Source organism: Colletotrichum abscissum (genome assembly GCF_030869225.1).
Source record: "Colletotrichum abscissum strain IMI 504890 chromosome Unknown Scaffold_55.1, whole genome shotgun sequence".
In the NCBI taxonomy this organism is placed as follows: domain Eukaryota; kingdom Fungi; phylum Ascomycota; class Sordariomycetes; order Glomerellales; family Glomerellaceae; genus Colletotrichum; species Colletotrichum abscissum.
The window spans coordinates 1-22,959 of record NW_026850487.1 but is presented as its reverse complement, the minus strand read 5'-3'; the positions used below and the strand labels follow the sequence as shown (position 1 = coordinate 22,959).

Sequence of the window (22,959 nt, the reverse complement as noted above, 5' to 3'; positions counted from 1 at the left end):
TCCCATAAGTGTGAGGTTGGCAATTGCTCTCACCTTCAGCTGAAGGTGAAGTGTCAAAGGCGTGTCACCCTAAAACGGCTTGCACATGCCGTGATGACGATGGTTTCAACAGAGCCAACCCTATGGCCAGCTCGTGTCCACCAATCTGTTGAAGTGAAAGTCAAGCGCTCCCACATCACCCGCCTCGATTTGTTTGTTTTGAACAAGCCTCCCAAAGTCATTAAACTGCCCTATCCATCATATTGTTCATGCAGCGTCGGCGCTGGCAACGGGGACAGCAACACGAGTGAGCTGATCTCCCGCACGAACGATGCGCTCGCCACTTGAGTCAGTGACGGTGGTCATGTCCTTGTTCTCGTACTGGGCACGCTTCCAGATCTCAACCTCGCAACCACCACGGAGAACACCAACACGCATGGTAGAGAGCAGGTTGTGAGCGGCGTTCGAGTGGAGGTAGACACCACCGTTGAAGATGGCAGTGGCGTCCTTGCCGAGGGCGGAAGAAATGAGAGCCTTGCCACCGGGGTGCTCCTGGATGAAGTCGGTCACGTCGTGAATGACACCGGCAATGGCAACGAGACCTCTACCGTTCTTGGCCTGTGCCTTGAAGTCGTCCCAGTCGATGACAGGCAGCTGCTCCAAGGGGACACCCCAATCGAGCTTCGCGCGCTTCTGGTCAAGCTTCTTCTGCAGCTGCTGGACACGGCCCTTCTCAATCTCATTCTGACGGAATTGCTTGAGGTCGGTAGCGAGGCCGAGCTGCTTCCAGGTCCAAATGCACCACTTAGTGGGGTCGTACTGCCACCACTGGATGGCGTTGCGGTAGTCGGACGGGAACTCGTGGTGGAAGTTGTGGTATCCCTCACCAAGGGTGACGAGGGCAGTGATGACGTGATCACGAGGTGAGTTGCGATCATCGAAGGGCTGGTCACCGAGCCAGTGAGCCAGGGAGTTGACGCAGAAGGTAGCCTGCTGAACAACGAAGATGCGAAGAATTCCACCGTAGACGTAACCGCCGAGCCAGTCGCCCCACCCAAGGCCGCAGAAGAGTGTGGGGAAGATGACACCCATGGCGAGGACGCACTTGATGAAGTGAACGTGCTGCCACATGACGACGGGGTCCTCGTTGAGATCGGAGATGTCGGTACGGCCCATACGCTTGGGGTCCTGCTTCATGACCATCCAGCCGATGTGGCTGTACAGAAGGCCCTTGCGAACGGAGTACGGGTCCTTGTCGGTATCGGTGTAGCGGTGGTGAGCACGGTGTCCGTGAGACCACCATCGGATGGAACCCTCAACGGCACCGGCGCCGACAGCGGCGAGGTAGATTCTGAGAGGAAGGCTGGCCTTGTAGGAACGGTGAGCCCACAGGCGGTGGTAGCCAGCGGTGATACCGAGACCGGTGTTGAAGTAGTAGACGACGGCGAAGACGGCGGTCTTCCATGTAAGAGGAATCCAGTAGGAGCAGATGAATCCAATCAAGGGGACAATCAGGATGAAGGTCGTGTTGAGCCAGTTGACATGCTTGTACCAGTTGCTCGCGGTGATTGGCTGGGTTGAACTATTCTAAATGTTAGTTGCCATATCATCTTTGTTTTGTTGGGGAAGCTGCCAACGTACATGTGAGGCTTCTTGATATCGTAGGCCCTGGCACGGGTAGGAACGTAGTCGGAAGTTCCATCGGGGAAGTTCTCAGCCTTGGTGACCTTTGCGTCGGAAGATGAAGTCGTCGCCGACATCTTGAAGACCGAAGCCAGTAGGCTGCAAATGTGAATCGGAGGTTGTGGTCGGAAAACGAATAATCCGAGATGTCTGATAGGAGACAACTCCAACGTGCTTGGTGAAGAAGCAACGTTTGCAATCAGACTTGCTGATTAGAAGTCCAAGTGGGCAGTGGACTCTCGAGGGAAGAAGAGGTCTGGAAGAGAAATAGCAGAGTGGAAGGGGTGGGTGAAGAGTTGTGAATTATATAAAGAGAAAAGGATAGGTTGAAAGGGCCCCAGTAAGGAGGGAACAGGTACGGAGGCCGGGGTACCTTTGGGCGAGGTGTCCGCCACCCACCAGGTTCGAAATCCCAGCAAACGAGAGAGTGGAAAGGGTGGGATGGTGGTGGGGAGGGGGGGGGGGGGGGTCAGTGAATCAGATCAGTTAGTTTAGACCCAGGTCAAGTCACAATCAGCCGAAAAAATGCAAAGACAGATGGGTTTCGTGGGCCGTGGGGTTAGACTTGACTTTTTTTTCGTCTTTGCTGGCACGCCGGACCGCTGGCTGGATGGGAGGAAAGGGCGGGACCCTCTCGATCTGGGCCCGGGATTCGCAGGCGGGAAAATGGGCAGATGGGAAGGGGGAAGAAGAAGCTTCCTCGCGAGACCCGCTAACAGGATTCGTTGTCCCGTCTCCTTCCCAAGATGTACCGGACGACGCGTGTATCCGAGTGGCAGGAACACTGAAGGCTCTAATCAGTGCTTCGTACCTTCCATTCTCTTCCGACACCTTGCAGAGAAGGCACCAGACTGCGCTTCACGACGAGGCAAAGAAAGCAGGTTGGCAGGGCAGGAACAAGAGAAATGTACTTTTCCCCAGTGCCTCCTTCCTGCCACAAGTCAGAAGGTGAAAGGTACTTCGCTTCCAAGCTGGGGATGGGCAAAGACCATGTCCCCCTTGCAGATGTGTGTTGTGCAAACTGACCAGAACAGGAAGTGACCTTCTCCTTGCCTTACATCTATCACAGTAAATAGCCATGCATAAGCAGGTATTTTCCCTGGCTTTGGGTAGTAGCTACACACAATGATTACCAAATCGGCATACGAACCACCCAGTCACACTTACTCTGCGAGTCTGCAAGTTGTAAGCGATAAACGATCGGTGACCTTGTGATTCATAGACCTCGAGACTTGGATACTCGAATTCTCGCAATTCCTCCGTCTGTCCGCCTCTGGCCTGACTTTTGGATATCCAACAGCTTACATCCTAACCTCACGCCCACTTGCAGAGCATCGTCATCCATCAAAGACGTATCTTTCTTCGTTGGGATTGAGGCCTGGAGAGATCCAACTCCTGTTCAGATCCCGCAGACGAGCCCTTCAAATTGGACTTTGGACCAACAAAAACCGATCCAATGTCATCAATATCGACGCGAACAGGAAGAAACATGCCATGGACAGCCTGACAGTCGATAATCAGAAGCAAATTCGGAACCTGCCAACGCATAGGAACACTCCGCACAGCCGAGGATAGGACGATGAAAGGCTCCAGATCAGGTCACACTTTCCGTTGGCTTTTTACGACACCCTGTCTGTCCCGCAAGCTCTGGGGTTTGTTCGCTATGCCGCAAAGTGCCTTGAGGTTGTCAATCTACAATGGGCGACTAGGCTGGTAAGCACGCACGAGATGTGGTCCGAAAAAAATGTCCCGGCTCCCAACAAGTTCCCCAACGCTTTTCAATATGACGGCCCGTTCATTGGCGGAAGCAGGGCTTGCCCCTGCCATGTGGCCGCCGCTGGGGCGGGGCGGATGGGCGGCTGGAATCAACCATTCCCTATTAGGAAGTCAGCTCCACACTCTACCTCCAGATCCCACGACTCCAATGTGTCTCCAGGGCTGAAATCAAGACCTGCCATTCTCGAAGAAATCGCACCAGACATGTTCACACACTTTGCATCAACCATGTCGTCTCGATCATCATTCCCAGACTGAGGATCGCTTCTTATTCCGACGCTGTCCCCAGATCTAATGACGGTGGCAAAGTCTCGTACATCACTGTCGGCGCTCGGCTCCCAGGCGAGTTACGACGCAATCGAAAGATGTTTCGACCATCATCGAGCGCCGTGAGCCTTTGGGTCCTTGGACTTTCACGTTCCCTTTTTCTCCGTAGTTTCTGTCTCACCGTACTTGCGGCTGTGACTTTGTACCTGCAGCCGCCCATCACACTGCCGCTTGGGACATCTCATCAATAGCTCTTTACCGCCCTTCAGGCGACTACAGGCAACGGCCAGTTTTCGGACCAGCGGGCACTACTCACTTTTGAAGTCGTGAACATATGGAACTGGCGAAAGCCACTCACCAGTTGCAAGCTCTAAATTGGCTGGTTCTCATGCCAACGGGTCGATGAGCATATCTCCAACTATCTTTTCATCATTATCACTCCTCTATTGGATCATGCGCCGAAACTTACATGCCGAAACAGCAGAAAGGCTTGGAAGGCAGAACCCTGGAGGGAGAAAAAAAAAAGGGAATAATCAACAGTGGCGGCGGCTTGTGCAATCCACGTTCGCCCTCAACATGTTCCCCACCAGAGCTCCATTCAATGACGGAAGTCTCTCGTCGCCCCCGAGCTTTCCTGTGGTAAGGCTCCCCCATCGACAGGGGCTGGCCTTGTCTCTTTTCTGTTCCTTATCGCCGAGGCGACCACATGGTCCAACTCAAGATTACGCCAACTGCCTCTCACCCACTTTCCTTCACGGTCACTCTCTCGAACATTCTCGGTCAGCGGCGAGAGAACACCCGATGACACCCACGAGCCAGTTCGATTTCGGTGTGCCAAAAGCATCCTCGGCAACTCCAGGTCCCAGGTCCATAGTTTCGCGACACACCCAGTCCGGCCCTTGATTTCGCGTTCCCCGGTGATCTCGTTAAAGAGAAAGACGACATCCGCGCATCCCACTCCGGCATCCCGGCCCATCCCCAACAGAAACAGGACCCTGCCCCGCAATCCTCCGCCCCAGTGCTGCAGTGCTGCAGGACACAACAGGGATGAAAGTTGTCTTTGCCTCGCTATCGTCCCGAGGTTGTCTGCCCGTGGCTATCTGGCGAACCATCTTTTTGCCATGCGCATTCTCGATGCTCCCTTTACAGCGGTGGCAAGAGTCACGTGTTTTCTCACAATCATACGTACACTTGAACATTCAAGGTCGGCGATGGTCATTTGCAGTGTACGCAGTACAGTCGCAAAAGGGGACTCCAGGGCCTTGTCTTCCAAATCTTCAGCTAGTTGGGCTGACCTATTCTGGAATGTTTCTATGCTAACCCGATCTGGTGGGGCGCACCCCCTCGCACTTGGCCAACGCCACACCCGATCCGCCCTGCCAATCCCCGTCACCACCAGAGCAAGAGAGATGCACTTCTGGCACTCCTTCACTTTCGTCCCATCCTTCTTTGCAGCCGCTGCTGCCCAGAGCTCTCCATCCGTACCTTAATATTCTTAGCCGCACCTGAGTTGTGTGAGGCGACTCAAGCTCCAAGCTCCCTTTTTGAGCTTGCTTGCTTGCCCAGCTTTGACGCCCTTGTCACCCACCTACCTTTATCGACACTTCAGAAAACTCGGGAAAAGGGGATCAGCATATCTACACACACCGCCCTGGTCTTTTCGAAATCCAGAACTCGCTACTTTTCTCAGACGTATATTAGTATCTAGGCAGTTTTTCCTTGAAAAGACTGCCAAAGCAGTGGCGAATCCGCCGCAGAAGGCCTCTGGCTTCGTGGAGTACCTACACATCCCACGTACATGACTTACACTGACTCTGGATCTACACCGTAGTCAACGGCCACCACCTCTCGAACGGAAAGAAATCACCGGCCGCTTGCTTGTATATGGCTGATGGAAGGGCGATCCATCTTATCATCGGGTTTCTCACTTTGGACAAACCACTTACTTGAGCTGCAAAGTCGTTTACGCACACGCGGCCTTATTTCTCGCCCAACTTTGGTATGCACAGCCAGAGCTCTGCTTTCGATCCCACGATTTTTCGATTTCACAATATCCCACAATGCAAGTCGGTTCACGTTCCGAGTCTTGGTAAGGATCGAGGTTGACCAAAAGTCGTCTTCTATTTCACGTACAGTGTTTCCCGGACCTTTACACCAAGGCTATGCCGCAAAAAAATCAAACATTGTGACCACCAACTTGATTCGTATGCCGGCAGTACCATCATCAAGCAAAGGAAAAGAAGAAGTGGCGCCTCCCGATGCCTCGACAATCAACCTGCGCCTATGCAAAATCGCCTTCAGTTTCCCCCGCTGCTAGTCTTACATCATATCATCTCCGGGCATCTGTCGTCGTTGCTGTTGTCGCCGTTGCGAAGTCATCATCAAGGGATGTCTTCTCTCGCATCGTCTGCTCATCAGTGTTGATATGTGCCGCGCCAACCCCTTTGAGTTCTGGTGTATCTGCCCCTTGAGCTTCCGTGGGGTTGTCCGTCGTGGGTATTTGAGTAGTAGTAGGTGACTCCGCCGCTGCCGCCTCTTGCTTTGTAGACTTGAGCCCTGGTCCGGCCGTTTGAGCGGCATTGGTTTCGAACTCAATTTCGGCGACTTTCAGGTCGTCCACAGCTGGCCCCTTTTCTGTCGAGTCCGCTATCGTGACAACATGTTGCCCGTTTCTGTTCAGTTCTTCGGGTTCTGTTTCCCCCGTTTGTCCGGGCGCTGATTGCCCTACTGTTCCTTTTCCGTTTGGGGAACTCTCTTGCGTTCCTTCAGATTCTCTCACGTTCACCTCCTCTTCCTCTACATCTTTTCCCTCTGTTTCGGTATCCTTGATCGTCATAGGACTGGCCATCGCAGGTCGTGTCTCAATGGGATCGACGGTAGCAGTTGCCTCTAGCTTGTGACTCCGCAACGTGTCGACTAAGCCTTCTCCAATGAGTCTCTTGCCATCTTGTCCTGGCGTATGGTCGAGTTCGGCCCGATCGAGGGCGGCGAGATCACTGGATAGGGGAGTCCACTGCAATGCTTCCAGCTTTTGTCGGACTGACTTGCTTGTCTCTTCCAATGGCTCGGGCGTAACGACGGAGTCCTTGCTTGTTGTCGGTGTTGCGCTCTTTTGATCGTAGACCTCGTCTGCCCCAATATCGCTGTACGATGGTGCAATATTTCTAGCTTCAGCCCAGCTGGAGACATTACGTCCCATGTTAGGCGAGTCGCAAGGCCCATAATGACTTGGCAGTGGGCTTGGGGGAGAGCGGCCTCTGGTGTAGTAGTACGGGTCCTGTGAGAAGCCCCTCGTCGGTTCGTCAACATAGGGTTGGCCCAAGTTTACATACGACCAGTCGTGAGCTGGCTGAACGGTCTTGACCCTGGCGTAGCCATGGTTGCCATCCACGAAGTATTCCTGCATGGTATAGCCGTCGTCTACCGAGATTGACGGGGGTGCCATGTCGTCTCCATCCGCGGGTTCTGGAAAGAGGGACATGAGAGACGAGGCTTGCAACCGAAGGCGCGGATCTTCGCTCAGGCAAATGTCTACAATTTGCCGATACCAATCTGGAACAACGTATTCGTCTCCGAGCTGTAACGGTCGTCCTTGGGCCTCGGGCTCATCATCCTGTGCTGCCAATGCCCACAAGACCATGCCCAGTTGATAAAGGTCGGATTTGACGCCAATGTACATGGAAATGCGCTGGTTACTTTCGATAAGAGGCGTTGCTTCAGGAGGCTCCCAGCCCACTGGGCAGCCCCTTCTGTTAATGTCAATAATTTTGGCATCATCGTCATCATCAATGACTATGTTTGAGAGAGTGAAATCGCCCTGCACAAAGCCAGATTCGTGAATATCCGCCAAGCCCCGTACAATTTGGCGTGCCCACTTCTCACGAATCGGCCAGGGCAGACCTAATTCTGAGTCCTGCTTGTTATCATAAATAACATCAATAAGCGCACCATGAACGGCGTAGCTAATGAGCAGTCCCTTGACGTGCTCATCTTCATCATCAACCACGACACCATAGAACCGGATAATGTTCCTTGAATACCGGAGCCGGTTCAGGGCGTTGATCTCGTAGAGGAACTCGTCTATGGTGTCGGGGCCTGGGATCTCTTTCTTGATGAGTACCTCTCCTCCTACAGACACCTTGTAGACAAAGCCGGACATGTGAGAGTCGAAGACAATGTCCTTTTCTCTGACCCTGCGACATCCCAAGTGCTGGACTTGGCGGAAGGTAGGGTACTGAATGATTTCCTGTTGGATATTAGCACTGACCGATTTCCCTCAGAGCACATCAACTCACATTGACATCTTCAACCACATGTACATGAAGGCGGCCTTCCGTGGTTTGGAGTTTCAGGTTGGTGACTGATGGGTAAAATTGTATGTCCTGCAGACTATCTCTGATGGCTTCGTAGATCTTGGAACTTTTGTCACGTTGAGACTTGGTGTGGAGCAAGTCCATCTCGAGAGAGTTATCCGGGGCATTGCGATAGTCAAGAGATATGGTTACTCTGCGCCAGTGGGTTGGAGTTTCTCGGTATGTGACGAAAAACTTCTCTCTCTTGGACTTATCCCGGAAGTGCATGCTGAGGTTGAGAATCCAAACATTTTCGAGCTCATCGTGAATCATAGCCTCGTAGTGAGATTGAGATGTCGTTACTGAGTGGGCGTCCGAATTAGATTGAACCTCGTGCGCATGAGATTCGTCTGGCGTGGGTTCTGCTGCAATTTGGGATACCATCTGACCAAGACTGACTTCGGCCTTTTCCTCGACAGGGCTGACGGGGGCAGATGGGGCAGACTGGACCTCGTACGCATTTTCGAAAAAGTCCGGTGCGCTAGCTCGGGGAAAGGACTGAGTCTGTGACGCCGTACGTGACGATTGCACGCGCCTGTCCACTGATAGAGCACGCCTCTCTGCCGGAGAGGGTTCAACTGGTGCGAGGTTGTTCCTGCGCTCCGACTGTTGGCGTTTGAAGGTCTGCACGCGAGGAAGTCCGGGCACGACTTTTCTCGAGACTCGACGCACCAGACCAGTACTTTGCTGGTCATCGGAGTCGGGGTCAACCTCGGGTTCGGGCTCGGGCTCCTTGGTTTGGAGCGGGCCGACGGATGCCGGGGCCGCATTGTTTCGTCCGAAGAGTTTACGAAGAAAGCTGGTGGACTGATGACCCGATGAAGGCGGCGGTTCCGCAGAAGACATGTTTGGCTGCGCCATGATAAGTTGAGGGAGATGTACAGCTTGCCAACGCGATTGGACTTTGGAGGTCGTCAAGGTGAGCCGATCAGGACGCTGACGGTGTGAGGTGAGGCTCTAAGCGGTGTGGTTCTGGGGACGAGGTGTTAATTATGGATAGTCCCGCAAACCTGGTCCGGGAGCGAAACAGGCGGGTGACAAGGATGAGCCTTGAAGCGAAAGACGGTCAACCTCAAGCCTGGTTTTGACCGGGCTTGGTGCCAGGTCGGAGCTAAATTGGGCTGGCAGCGGCTGGGATGTGTCTGGGCGCGGGGAACGCGAGACAAGAATGACGGCGGGCGTCTTTTGTGGACGTTGAAATTGCAGTTCGAGCGTGACGGAGTAGATGCAGGCAACCGTAGGCAAGATGGGACATCAGACGCTGTGACGAGATAGGATGGAAACGTGCAGAGAAGCAAGGGCGAAGATGACCATGTTCAGACGAGAATGACGGTGGCGGGGGCCGAGGGATTGACCGATACTCGACGGGCTTTGGGAAGAATCTCAAACCCCCAAGTCAAGAGGCTGTCGATAATTACTTGGTGTGCGTGTGTCCGTAGGCAGAAGCTAGATGCGGCGCACGTGTTTCTTTCGTCCGGGGCTGTTCGAAAGAGAGTTTTTGGCGAGTCCGAAGCACAGAATAAGCTCGGATGGGCTTACTTTGGATGGCAGCTGTACAGATGAGGGCGGCAATACGTCGTCTCACGTCCGCACGTCTGCATGTGCTTTGCTTCGTCTTATTTCCTCAGCGATGAAGGTGATGACTTTGGCGAGCGATGTGATTCGTGTAGGCCAAGGCGGGGTGGCAGCGTAGCCTGCGGGAGGAGAGCTGCGTTTGATCGCTCTGCGGCTGGGATGATAAAGGATGTACAAATAGGCAAGTAGCGTCAGAAAGGGTAGGATGACGGAGGACGACGTAGGCGTAGGGACAGATAGGCGAACGGGAGAAATATGTATTGATTGACGAGGATGTTGGATGGGTGGACGTATGCCGTCGAAGTCGGGGTGTGGATATGTATGGCTGGGTTCGCGTTGACCGGACGTGCGTCGTGAGCTGCTGGGCGGCGGCAGTGTTGGTGGTGGTGGTGGTGGTTGGCGAGCACGTAGGCTTGGTGAGATGAGGCGAACGTTGGACTTTGGATGATTTGTATGGAAATCGGGCGGCAAGAAGATGACCGGGGGCTTCCGAGAAGAGGAAGAGGGGGAGGGGCACCGTTGACGGTTGCCGTGGACACAATGAAGGTCGTGGGGTCGTTCAGCGGTTGCGTCTTTTGCGGTTTTCCTTTTTCTCTCTCTCTCTTTTACGGGACGGTACTGTGCAAGGTACGAAGTCGAATCTGCAAAGAGGAGCTGTAATGTACCATATCCAGAGTAGTGCAAGCGCATGCAGGAGAAGCGCGTGAAAGTGAGCAGGACCGCTGCGAGGGCAATATTGGGTCCCCACCAGGTCGTGTTTCTGGTTTGCTGCGACTTTAACGAGGGGCTGGGAGGCTGGGCACCGGGTGAGGCCTCGTCAAGCTCCCGTGCCAATAGAAATACCGGGTGAAGGAGCGGGAGTTCTAGTGGCGCTCTTTAGATACCATCAAGTACTCGAAAGTATGTACGTACGGTACGAATAAGGTATGTGCCCCTTGAAGGAACGAGGTCACTAGGAGGGCACATTGAGAGAAGGGAATTCATGGGGAGAAGAAAAAGACGTGGCCAGTGACAGTGAAGACTCTAAAATGTCAATGGCTGACGGGAAAGTGCCTATGAGCGGACGCTAAGGCGCTTGATATTGTAACTGAGTGACAACCCACCAACAATGCACGCTCGTAAGGTATTTCGTACCTCACTTTCCCAGTTACCTTACCTCAAGGCGGTACCTTTCTCAACTGCAAAGATGAGCATTGCGAATCGAACGGTGGACGCTCACCACCGTTATTCTTGCCCCTTTTTCTTGTCTGAGATATGGTAGTTGGGTCTTTCCTCAAAGTTTCTGGAATGTGATGCTTAGATGGAAGGAAAGATACGTCCGGTGACTTACCTTGAGGAAGGACAGGTAGGTAGGTACCTTAGTTGGTAAGTAGGTACCTTCCCAGACTCGAGATGGACGGTTGCGCTACTAAGGCGGGAGGGCACGCCTGGCGGGGAAGCTTGGCCATTTCTGGAAGAGGCGGGTGGGACTTTCCCTACTCTGATGCGCTGGCTGTCCCGATATTTCCACTTGGGCGTTAAACGCCGTTGATTTGGAGCTGACGAGACTTACTTCAGGGGCTTAGAAGTTAAGGGGGGCTTTCTCTGCCGTTGGAAAACGTGCCGGTTCAATATGGATCTCCATGCCTTCCAAGTGGTGTTGGTTCAGGTGCGTCGTGAACCTTCCATAGTCCCCGGCCTCTCACCAAGGCAGGGAGCACACCATTTTGCTGTCCATCCTTCTTCCATCATCGTCACTTCATCCCTTTCTTCTGTACATACCTCACCCCAAAATCATCTCATCCACAGCCAGCGTCGAGGCGAGCTGAGACCGGGACCGCGGGACCCAGAACGACAACTCAGCTGCAGCCCGAGGCCGCCCTCCTTCACGAACTCTTCCCCATGCTGCTCCTCTTAGCGCATCTCGTTTCATGTACGATGACCTCCGAATCCAGCCCTCCTCTGGCGATTGGGTCCCGACTTGTTATTCTGTGGGCGTTGGGTTCGTTGGGCTCGCATCAAGCCCTTTCATTCAAACCTGCAAACATCCACATCGTCACTAGGGACTGCAGTTTTCCAGATCCCTCAATCAATTGGCCTCGCATTCAATCATCCGTCCATTGACCGCCCTTTGCTTTCCATGTTCGACCCACAACTTGATATAGGGGAATACTATGGCATTCATAGGTACGGCCACTGTCACCAGATCAAGATCAGATACGCCCAGCACTTTCGATAGGATCGCTGCCGCTAAGGCCAGGGCCAAGGAGGGCATGTAATAATGGACCCCCGAGATGCTTCCTTACCTTGGTAAATTGATGAGTCAATCGCTCAAGGACTGTCTATCTTGCTACAGATCTGATCAGGGGTGTCTGGCCGATTTCGCTTCTCTGCACTCATCGCTTCCGGCTCAACAACCTGGTGATTACCAGACTCAAGTCTCGGCCGTGCAAGGCAAAGATTGCTCAACTCCAAGACGGCAACAGGCCGGATCCGAAAACTATTACCAGAGCAAGGCTTCTATACGCTACATCTATTGAAAGTCAATGGGTCACACGGAGCTTTTTTGACCCGCTATGTCCAAGGGACGTCAGCTCAATGTGAAGCTCTTCGCCTACCGACCTGCGCCAAAGATTTCATCATTGCGCAATCTCGCAATTGATGCATCTTCTCCGTTTTATTGCGTCGAACTGCGTCGTCGGACCATACCCCTCGAAGCATTGAGAAATAAGGACGACTTACCCACGTGCTCGTCTCTCCTCTGCGTCAAAGCCGTCTGCTGCACGACCCAGCATGTTCATTCGTAGTCTGGAGGCCAGCACATTACCAATCAACGATGCTGGACATGCTTTCGACCTCCACTGCCTGACACTACCTCTACTACTTGCAATGTGGCACGACATGAAGTGAGACTACCACAGACGATGGAACCGCAGCATAGCAATGCGACGCATGCAAAGATGGACGAACGAGCGGACTGTCCCGGCGTCATTCAGCATGACCCTGTAGAAGTCGGTTGCAGGACCACCATCTCATCAAGATTTCAAACCTGAGGAAGACAAATCAACTACGGCGGCCTATCTCGGGACCGTTGATGCGTCTGAAGGGAGCTTACGGAGACCATAACAATAAAAGTATCGGATGGCCTCGGGTATCTGCACTGTCTGTTGGCTAACATCAGCGGCCAGGTCAGGGGTGCGTCTTTCACACGCTACGTGCATTTAGGCATCGACGCAGCCCAAATGATGAGGCTGTCTTGTTGTTGACAGGCTGGCAAAGTGTCCTACGGGACGGCTTGTATTTCTTGTCAAGCGCACGCTGACATCAAGGTGTTCAACTGTACGGACGCATGCCTGCGATATGCTATCTTTGGGTAACTACCCAGGAGCTCCTAGAAGCCCGGATGCTGACGCTCTGGTCGTTGCAACCTCGCCCGCCATCCTGTTCGCTACTCCAAGCGCCAGGAGCAGGCATAGCCATGCCTCGTCAAGCGCCGCATCTCAACCGACCTGGAGATCTCCCGTGTCCGGTGCACTGAGAAGCCGGCTTTAGAGATGAATGATCGATGATCGGTGGCGAGAAGAAAGGGCAGTACGCAATACAAGGGTCGTGTTGTTTGCCCTTTTGGCACTCACACATCCCAGCCAGTCTGGATGTCTTCCCGCGAACCCCACCGATCCCGCGTGGACGGATGGGCGTGGCACACCGGGTCAGACCCTGAGCAACCCAGAAGAACCCACCCCACCTCGGTGTCAAATCGAAATGCTAAAAGGGAGCTAGAATCGTTGTCACCAATCTGGACGGCATTCGATGTCGACGTCGTCGGAGCCTCTAGCTGCTACAGATTGGGCCACAATCAGGCACACAGAACATGTCACCATGACTCGGTTCTATATCGTACTGTAACCTTCATCATTTATCACAAACGCGAAGACTTGTGACCTGCACTCCGGCAGCACGGAGATGTACGCTCCACCGTTCGATACCCCCGAGGCTACAACGGCCTATCGCGATTGGCAACCGAAATGCGCGGCACCGCCGTCTCACCAGCACCATCGCTGCGGCCGTTGACGTACATACTACATACACGGTGGCCAGGTCGGCCGCATCTGCAAGCGACAGCGTTTCCGGTAAGCTGGTCCTCTCCTCCCTTGGCTACCGCTCCACACGTTGCTGCTCGCCTCGAACGGCATCAGCGGGAGGTCACCACACCCCCCGCTCATCGTAAAACCAATCGAAGGGGCAATGCTGGCACTAACGAACTGTAACTCATGCCGCAACGTACCCTTTGGGGAGGAAACAAGCTTCGTTATGTGGCTGTTCGCCGAGTGCCTTGCGACGGACGGCTCACAACAGGTATTGGTAATATACAAGAATTCGCTTACTCTGGCCTGTCCCGAAAGCTAGCTACCGTACCCTATGCAAGCATCGCGCGCCCTGCTATTCCTTCACACAGCCGCCACTACCTATGCGCGAGACTGACTGCTGTGCAATCTAATCATCCTATGCAATTGGGTGTCGCTGCAACCCTAGTCTTACAAAGCCGAGTCCGGTTGTTTCTTCAGACAACACCGCCTGAAAACGGCAACCAGCCAAACAATTAAAATAGAAAAAAGAACCATCTAGAGTAGAGATGCAGCATCGAGAGGAGGGAGTTGTGTGTATTTGTGTGTGTGGTTGTTGATGATGTTGATTTGCCGTGACATTTTTATGCGAGTTCGTCTAATCGTCCGGCTTTGGCTTTTCCTTTCTCAATAGACAGTCCACCCGGTCTGTCATCCGCCCTCGTCTGCCGATTGGCAATCTTCACCTTGCCAGAATCCTTCTTTTCAACGCGTCTGTAGCCCCCACAAGGCGTTGAGGATTTGGGGATTGAGGCGCGGGTTACGACGGATCATCCCAGTCGGGAGGGGGGGGGACTGGATGTGTCAATGGATTTGGAAACCATCTATCGCTGGTGAACAATGTCGTGAAATCTGTTTGTAGATTTTTCTTTCTTTGCTCTTCACCCCCTCAGGGAGGAGGGGGCAGTGGTTGGTGGTGGCGGTGATGCATCTAGTCGTCATCCTCGTCGTCAGAGTCGTCCCTCTTCTTCTTCTTCTTGTCCTTCTTCTTCTTGTCGTCCTGGTCCTTTTTCCACTCGCACGTCTTGCACTTGTTGGCGGCCTCGCGGTCGAGCTCCGGGAAGATGAGGTCAAAGACGTCAGAGTACCATGCCACGGGCTTGCCCTCGATGCCCTCCTTGATGTTCTGTAGTAATGTGTCAGCATTGATCTTGTACAGTCCAATTGTACGTGGTAGTAGTTGTTGTGAGTGATGGGACGTACCTCTGGGAGCTCGAGCCAGTCGGACATGCAGTCCTTGGGGAAGATGATCATCTTGCAGCCGGCGCGGCGCGCGGCGACCGTCTTCTCGCGCAGCCCGCCGATGCGGAGGACCTTGCCGGTAAGCGTGAGCTCACCCGTCATGGCGACGGTGGGGTTGACGGGGGTATCGAGGGCGAGGGAGAGGAGCGAGGTGGCCATGGTGATACCGGCCGAGGGGCCATCCTTGGAGACGGCACCGTCGGGGACGTGCAGGTGCAGCCTGGCCTTGTCGAAGAAGTGGTTGTCAGGGAAGTCCCTGACCATGAGGGACTTTGCAAACGAGTAGGCAATCGTCGTCGACTCCTTCATGACGTTCTTGAGGTTACCCGTGATCTCGAGCCCGGGGCGGCTGCTCGGCCGCAGGGGCGCCTGGAGGATGGACTCGATGTACATGGCGGCGCCGCCCATTTGGGTCCACGCGAGACCCATGGCCACGCCGGCGGGGTTGACCTCGTAGAGGCGGTCCGAGGTGAAGACGGGAGGGCCGACGTAGTCGACGAGGTTCTCCTTGCCAATGGTAACGTGCACCGTGTCGGGGACGTTGAGGGCGACGCGGGGCTTCTCGGCGGTCGGCGTCTCGGCCGGCTGCTCGCCCGTCTCGCGCGCCTCCTCGGCCTTCTTCTCCGACGCCTCGAGTGCCTCCTTGCCGTCCTCGGTCAGGGCCTCCTTCTCGGGGAGCACCTCCTCGCCGAGGTCCTGAACGATCTTGAGGGCGGATTTCCGGTAGACCTTTTCAATCTGCTTCTTGAGGTTGCGGACGCCGGACTCGCGGGCGTACGACTTGATGAGCTCCTCAATAGCCTCCTCGCTGAGCGTGACGTCGGCGTTGGCCAGGCCTGCGGCTTCACGGGCGGCCGGTGCGAGGTACTTATCAGCGATGGCCTTCTTCTCGTCGGCGACGTAGCCCGACAGCTGGATGAGCTCCATGCGATCGAGGAGGGGTCGCGGGATGGTGTCCGTCATGTTGGCGGTGCAGACAAAGAGCACCTTAGACAGGTCGACGGGGACGTCCATATAGTGGTCCAGGAAGGAGCTGTTCTGCTCCGGGTCGAGAAGCTCAAGCAGAGCCGATGAGGGGTCGCCTTGGTAGCCACGGCCAATCTTGTCGATCTCGTCAATGAGAATCAGGGGGTTCTCGGTCTGACACTTCTTGAGCGCCTGGATGATGCGACCGGGCAGGGCACCGACGTAGGTTCTGCGGTGACCCTTGATTTCTGCCACGTCCGTCAGACCACCGACGCTGAATCGGTAGTACTGGCGGTTCAGGGCGCGGGCAATGGACTTGCCGATGGACGTCTTTCCGACACCGGGAGGACCGACGAAGCAGATGATCTTGCCCTCGACCGTTCCACGGAGCTTGCCTACAGCAATGAACTCCAAGATACGATCCTTGACATCCTTGAGCCCGTAATGATCCTCATCTAAGACCGTCATGGCGTTTTGAATGCCAAAGTTCTCCGCGCTGCGCTGGCCCCAGGGGATCTGCGTAAGCCAGTCCAGGTAGTTTCGCGTGACATTGAACTCGGACGCTGCGGGCTCGAGGTGGGCAAGCTTATTGATCTCGTCATCGAACACCTTGCGCACAGCCTCGGGCATGGCCAGATTGTTGGCCTTCTCCTTGAACTTCTCAACCAGCTTGTCCTTGCCGTCAGACTCGAGTCCCAGTTCGCGACGGATGCCCTTCATCTGCTCCATCAACCAGTACTCCCGCTGACGCTTAGTGATCTTACTCTCAACGTCCTTGGTGATCTTTGACTGGAGCTGCGCGTTCATGAGCTCCTTCTTCAAGACGATCAGCGCCTTTTGCATTCTCTCCTCCACGTTGAGACTCGACAAGACCTCTTGCAGCTCGCCCTGCTCGCCAGAAGACACGGCGGCGGCGAAATCTGCCAGCTTGGCCGGCTCGGACGTTACGTTGCCTGTGGACTGGCTCATGGAGAATGTCGAGATCTGATCACGGAAAAGGCTGTTCATCGTGGCGACTTCCTTGAACACATTGACGATCTCGTTGGTCACGGCACGGATGACAGCGCTCTTGGGGTCGTAGGGCTCCTCGGTCAAGTTCTCCACGTTGACGAGACTGACGGGGTATCTCTTGAGGAACGCCGTGGGCTCGTACTTCTCCGCCGCCTGGTCGGCCTTGGGGGCCACAGCACTCTCCTCGAAGCTGGCAACGACATCGCCCTTCTTCTCTTGTTGAGCCTCTTCATCGGTGGGCTTCGAGGGTATCGGCTCGGGCACCGGCTCCACCTTGGCTTCGCTCGGCTTCTTGTCCTCCGTTCCCGGCGGCAGCAAGCTCGAAAGGCGGATACGGCGGTGAGGGTAGAGGATAGCAGTCAGAGCGCCCTGCTCCCCATGCATGGGGAAAGCACTCGTGATCTGCGCAAAGACACCGGTATCGTAGACGTCATCGACATTGCGGATAACGTCCTCGTCTTGGTTTTCGTCCTTGAACAAGAAGGCACCGACGTACGGCTGGCCTCTCTTAATCATCTCGGTGATGGCGGCGGCGACGTTCGGATCCTTGATGGTAATGGCCTTGTAGAAGCCGGGGAACAGTGGCCGCTTCGCAATCGGAATAGCCAGGACTTGGGGGTATACGTCGGGCACAACGGGCTTCTGCAGGCTCTTGTCAGAGGCTCTGCGTCCGCGTCTGCCGCTGCCGTCGCCCTTGTCGTCGCCTCCGCTACCGCCGGATCCCGCTGATGAGCCACCGGCCGCGCTACCGGCCTTGCCATCTTGTGCGGCTCCAGAGCCCTCGCCTTTGGCGGATGACTCGGAGTTAGAGCTCTTGGCCTCGGCAAGCTCCTTCTCCTCGAGCTCGCGCTGGTGCTTCAGGTTCGCCTTTTGTTCCTCCTCGGACAGGGGCTCGACGGCACGGTCAAAGAAGCTGTTATCTTCCTCCTTTAGCCATCGTGTTGACGTTGAAAACGGGGCGATGGCTCGCTGGGACGGGCGGGTGGTGAGGAGAAGGCGGTCGAAGGTGGATGCGGAGCACCTCGGAGTACTCGCTGCGGGTAACCTGCTACTCGAGGCTGCGTAGGGGTTTCTGAGGTAGTTTGCCGAGCGTCCGAGGGCCAGGCGCCTGGGGAAGCTCGATCGCATCACCATGTTGGCGGCACTTGGGGGAGGGTTTGCCAGTCGACTTGGAAGAAGCTCCGGTCGCGGCACGTGGTGATCGGGTAATACAGGGCCGAGGGCGAATTAGGATGTGCCGCTGTATCGGTTGAATGATTGGCAAATGGTGAATGCAATTGGAAGGGTTGTAGATGTGTGTATTTGTGCAGAAGGGTGGTGAAAAGGACTCCGAGTCCTAAATCGCGATGCGCATCGCCTCCTGACGCCTTACAAATACAAAGTGTAGGTGAGTTGAGTAGGCTTTCTAGCTATTATGGAGACAGTCGGGGGGGGAAGACTAGAAAGTAAACGACATCACCAAAAAAATCAATGAGCACTGACGTTGCCGCCCGTGCCTGGCCACTCAGCGCGCAGCGGAGGCGGGAGTTGGCTCTGGAACCAGGAAGAACATCGGCCCCGTTTGCCGGCGGGGCGGCTTACCTAAGGATGGTGCTCCAGAGCGACGTCCCCACAGGTTGAAGTGGCTGGCGGATGGAGTACCTACCTGCGTGTACCTTGGGGAGACACGGCAGTGGTTGCTGCCGCAGCTATCCGTCACTCCGTACGAAGCACATCACTTTCTTATAATTACAACTCGCACATTCCGACACTTACTGGCTTACATGAAAGCATACGCATTGTGTCTAGTCACCTGCTTACCGTAATATTAACTCGAGCTGGCTTTATGTTGTCATGTGCAACGATGAAGAGTACATCTCCCAGATTGCCTGCCACAGTGCCGTGAGTGCCTTCCAGACTCCCGTTCCTCTGACTCGCTGCGGGGAAGGGGTCAACCCAACCCCACAATGGGAAAGGGTTCCAAGCACAACCAGCCCATCCACGTCCCGCCATCCCGTCGTGCCCGTCTAACAGCAGTCCGTTCGCACACCTGAAAGGAGCCGAGGCCACTTCCAGTTACATCAACCTGTTTACAAGAACTTATTTTCCTGCTACGGACACTATCTTCCTCCTTTCTTCCATCCTGTTTTCTTCCGGAGCTTCACATCGCACAGAAACTTGGCCATATATTCATCAACCCTTGGCCTTCTCACACTTATCTCGGAGGATCTCTCTCGGGTCTCCTACAGCATCACTCCAGCTGCAAGCTGCACCCTCACCTTGTTGATCCTTCATCGGCGTCGTCCAAACACCTCCACCCCGTCGTCCACCGATCGACCTTCCCTGCTACCCGGAACTTTACCCACTCTTTACCTCGCTTCCCGACGGAACCGCACCCGGGTTCCTGGCCATCTCAACCTCCTTTCCATCTCAAGCAACGCTCTGCCTTCACTCTCTCTCACACACACACACATATATATATATATATATCTTCTCCTACTTCTTCAATATCTCCCCATCTATACACATCGCCATCATGCCTTCCTCAAGTCAAAAGTCAGACGTCACGTCATCGCTCTCCAAGCTCTCAATAAACAGCAGCAAAAAGACACCATCCACCAAAAAGACCAAAGCACCAGTGGCAGACTCTTGGGAAGATGAGGACGTAGACGAGGACGACGATGAAGAAGAGGAGGAGGCCGTGAAGCCCCAAAGCGACGGCGCCAAGGCTCCGCCGCCGACCCCCATCTCACCAACCTACAACGCCGCAGACAGGTCCTTCCCCAACCCCTACGGCAGCGTTGATTCCGTTGCTGGTGCCGGCGCGTCCTCGGGTGGCGGTAGTAGTGGCCAGGACGCCGCCTCATCACGCCCCAGGCCAGAAAAGACAGATGCCGTGGCCCGTCGCATGATTGCTAGCGCCCTGGGCGTAAAGGTGCCCCGGATGACGGAGGAGCAGAGGGCCTACGACAAGGCTGTCAAGGAGAAGGAGCGGAAACGCAGGGAGGAAGAGAAGGCTGCTGAGAAGCGCCGGCTGGAGGACGCCGAGAAGGCCAAAGTTGCCATCTGGGAGGACTAGATTTTTGCTTCTCGACCCTCCTATTATCATGGGCTCTAGTGTTTCCACTTCTCGTGAGAAGGGACGGAAAGGCCGGAGGAGAATGGTGAACTGTTTCCCCAAGGTCGCCGTTTTTTATTTGCACATATTCACATAAAAAAGACAATATCATATGGGGGTTCTCTACTGGACAATACAATTATTGACTTTCCGTGTGAGAACAACACACGAACATGTAGCCAACTCCCATGGACTCTGGCCTAGCCTGACTCCGTCACTCACTCCTGAGCTTTAGCCTGCTCCTCCTCAGCAGCCCTCTGTTTCCCCATATTCTCCAGCACATTCTTCACCACGGGCCGGGCGCGGATTCTCTCGGCCCAGGCGGCGTAGTCGGGATACTTGGTGTCGACCTCCCACTTATCGGTCCACCCTTCGCCGATGAGTTTTCTGGCGAGGTAGTCCCACGGCATGAAGGAGATGTCGGCGTAGGTCCTACAAAGCACACGGCCCCGTCATCGTTAGTTCCAATGCGCAGAATCAAGAAAGGAGCTCTAGATGGGTAGAAATAGTGGACTCTTTGCTGGGGAAAGTGGATTTCTGGGTCGAAGTTGCTATTCATAGCAAAGAGCAGATCTGCAGATAGGAAAAGGGGGTGATGGAGCCGGATTCAACGGGGACTGGGAAAGGGGAGCAGGGTCCGGTCGGAATCTTATCTATCAAGTATCAACAACAACGTACGCTTTGTCTCCGACGAGATACTTCTTCCCCTTGAGAGCGCGATCGAGGACGGAGAAGACACGGACGGTCTGCTCTTCGTACCGCGCCTTTGCGCTGGGGACGTCTTCGGGGTGGAAAAGCCTGAACCAGCCGAGCTGGCCAAAGTACGGGCCCTAGACGGGTAAGGACACGGTGAGCTATTCGTCGCCATTTTGGGACTTGACCATCATTCTCTGCTTGAAGACAAAAACGAACGGTAAATCACAAGAAAGGGAGGTGGTTATCGTAATAGTAAAACGAACGACGCATTCAAGTTGATATAAGGGAGTTAAGGGAATCAGAACACACCTGTCCCGACACCTGGAAATGCAACCACTGCTTCAAGAGGAACTTGTCCTCTCGCGACGCGAGAGACAGCGCGCCGGCGTCGTCGTACGTTTCGACGAGGTACTCGACAATGGCGCCTGACTCCCAGAGCGTGATGCCCGTGTTGGGGTCCTTGATAGCCGGGAGGCGGCCGTTTGGGTTGATGGAGAGGTAGGGTTCTTCCTTGACGACGGCGAGGTCGATGATGATCTGGGGTAAAAGTACTTCAGGTCAGAAAGTGAGTGTGGATAGTGAGTAGTGGTTTTGTAAAGGATGCTTCTTCCGATCATCATGGCCGACTTGTTTGATTTCAGGGAGGGTTCGGCGGACTAGAACGGTGAAATGCTGACTCTCTGAGAGAGAGAGAGAGAGAGAGAGAGGAGACATTACATGTTCGTATGGGATCTTGAGCTCCTCGAGGATCATGACCACCTTTGACGGGTTGGGGGTGTAACCTGCGATAAAGAAGCATTGGTATCTCTCCTCGACTCATGGGGTGAGATGAAAATGTCGAGTTCCAAAACATACTGTGGCCGTAAAGAACGATGGGCTGAGGGGCAATCATGATGACTTATGCTACTCGAGATGTAGTGTCTGTATTATTTCTTTGGAGTCGTTGGTTTTGAGGTGTGCTGATGGTTGATGGTTCTATCTGTTGATTCTGAGAGCAATATATTCAAGAATAGGTTGGAGGATGTATTGCCATTTATCATTCTTCCCGCAGCAAGAGTCCGGCAAAGTGTTGAACGTCACTTGGATACTCCTCGTGTCTATCTGTTCCCTCGCCTCGATGCTGCTAGGGCACGCTTCCAAGCATTGTCATTCCCTTCACACATGATGCAATCACCAGTCTCCTCGACACCATCCATGGAAGCTGCTCTGGAACCCCCTGCCGCGACCAAGCTCGCGAGCCGAAAGAGAGAAAAAACATCAACATTCTCTCGCAAGCATAGTTCCTCCTCATGTAATCATCACCAATCCCAAATCCTCATTTCTGCTGATCCCCTTCTTGCAAAAAAACCTCCCGCGCGCGGCAGATGACTACAACCGAGTGACCTCGTCATCTCCTGAATTATAGTCAGCTTTGTCACGCTTGGAAATAACCCCCAGAAACACCTCACAAATCCTCCCTCCCTCTCCCCCATGCCGAAAAGAATCTTGGGTACATCGTATGACGCGCCACGTCGTGGCTCGCGTATCACTACACACCCGGAAAATATGGGGCCTCTGTTCGGCCGCGCCCCGGACGAATGGTCCGGACAACCAACCCGCATGCCGAACAGCTTTGTTGCTGACGAACCCGCCCCCGGACTACGGACAATTTTCATATAAACTGCCCGAATAACCAATCTCTCCGGTCGACTTTCCAACATCCCAACGCCGCCTCAACACTGCTGCTAGGTTTCCAACTATTCTGTACCAATACCTATCCCAGATTATGCTCTATCCAGGATACTCAGCTACCCTATCAACTCAAAGTAGTCCATTTCACACTCGGGACGACGTCTCAAGTCACGGAGACGCACACTCACGTACTGAAGAAAGAGCAAAAAGACAAGGAAGGACAAATAGACAAGGAAGCATCGAATTCGCGGCTTACGTGTTCCTTTTCGAGAAAACCCGCCCAAAGCTTTGTTTCGAACCCGCAAGGCAACACATCCCAGGATCAATGTTCCCCTAAAGCACGTGGCAAAGAAGGAAAAGAAGCTTGACCGAGTCGTCGGACGTGTTACCACACACACACCTTTCCATTTCACGAACCCGAAATATTTGGGCTGGATCAGATCGTGAGAAACCCTCTTATCCTCTTGGTCCCGATTCCTCGCATTAACAACCTTCTCGCCTTTTCTTCTGACTACCATCATATCTGCGCTCTTCGTTGTCG

General features: G+C 54.4%; 6 protein-coding genes across 6 annotated transcripts; 1 reads left to right on the top strand and 5 right to left on the bottom strand.

The window, feature by feature from the left end:
* Positions 1 to 246: 246 nt before the first annotated feature.
* On the bottom strand, positions 247 to 1,838 carry CABS01_14506 (cytochrome b5-like Heme/Steroid binding domain-containing protein; the record flags this gene model as incomplete). The annotated part of the gene is made up of 2 exons (XM_060547845.1): positions 247 to 1,561; positions 1,621 to 1,838. Coding segments are annotated over 2 exons (1,533 nt in total), but the record flags the coding sequence as incomplete, so codon positions are not given.
* Positions 1,839 to 6,034: 4,196 nt separating this feature from the next.
* Positions 6,035 to 8,918, bottom strand: CABS01_14505 (protein kinase domain-containing protein; the record flags this gene model as incomplete). Its single annotated transcript, XM_060547844.1, has 2 exons — positions 6,035 to 7,951; positions 8,001 to 8,918. 2 exons carry the CDS (start codon positions 8,916 to 8,918, stop codon positions 6,035 to 6,037), a joined length of 2,835 nt encoding a protein of 944 aa, XP_060393155.1.
* A 720-nt stretch (positions 8,919 to 9,638) lies between these two features.
* CABS01_14504 (uncharacterized protein) lies at positions 9,639 to 10,826 on the bottom strand (the record flags this gene model as incomplete). Its single annotated transcript, XM_060547843.1, has 2 exons — positions 9,639 to 10,506; positions 10,789 to 10,826. The coding sequence occupies 2 exons, from the start codon at positions 10,824 to 10,826 to the stop codon at positions 9,639 to 9,641; spliced, it is 906 nt and encodes a 301-aa protein (XP_060393154.1).
* A 3,840-nt stretch (positions 10,827 to 14,666) lies between these two features.
* On the bottom strand, positions 14,667 to 18,088 carry CABS01_14503 (ATP-dependent protease La; the record flags this gene model as incomplete). Its single annotated transcript, XM_060547842.1, has 2 exons — positions 14,667 to 14,861; positions 14,939 to 18,088. The coding sequence occupies 2 exons, from the start codon at positions 18,086 to 18,088 to the stop codon at positions 14,667 to 14,669; spliced, it is 3,345 nt and encodes a 1,114-aa protein (XP_060393153.1).
* Positions 18,089 to 19,469: 1,381 nt separating this feature from the next.
* On the top strand, positions 19,470 to 20,012 carry CABS01_14502 (uncharacterized protein; the record flags this gene model as incomplete). The annotated part of the gene is made up of 1 exon (XM_060547841.1): positions 19,470 to 20,012. One exon carries the CDS (start codon positions 19,470 to 19,472, stop codon positions 20,010 to 20,012), a length of 543 nt encoding a protein of 180 aa, XP_060393152.1.
* Positions 20,013 to 20,269: 257 nt separating this feature from the next.
* On the bottom strand, positions 20,270 to 21,639 carry CABS01_14501 (URE2; the record flags this gene model as incomplete). The annotated part of the gene is made up of 5 exons (XM_060547840.1): positions 20,270 to 20,483; positions 20,730 to 20,881; positions 21,057 to 21,284; positions 21,465 to 21,529; positions 21,603 to 21,639. The coding sequence occupies 5 exons, from the start codon at positions 21,637 to 21,639 to the stop codon at positions 20,270 to 20,272; spliced, it is 696 nt and encodes a 231-aa protein (XP_060393151.1).
* Between the last annotated feature and the right edge of the window lie 1,320 nt (positions 21,640 to 22,959).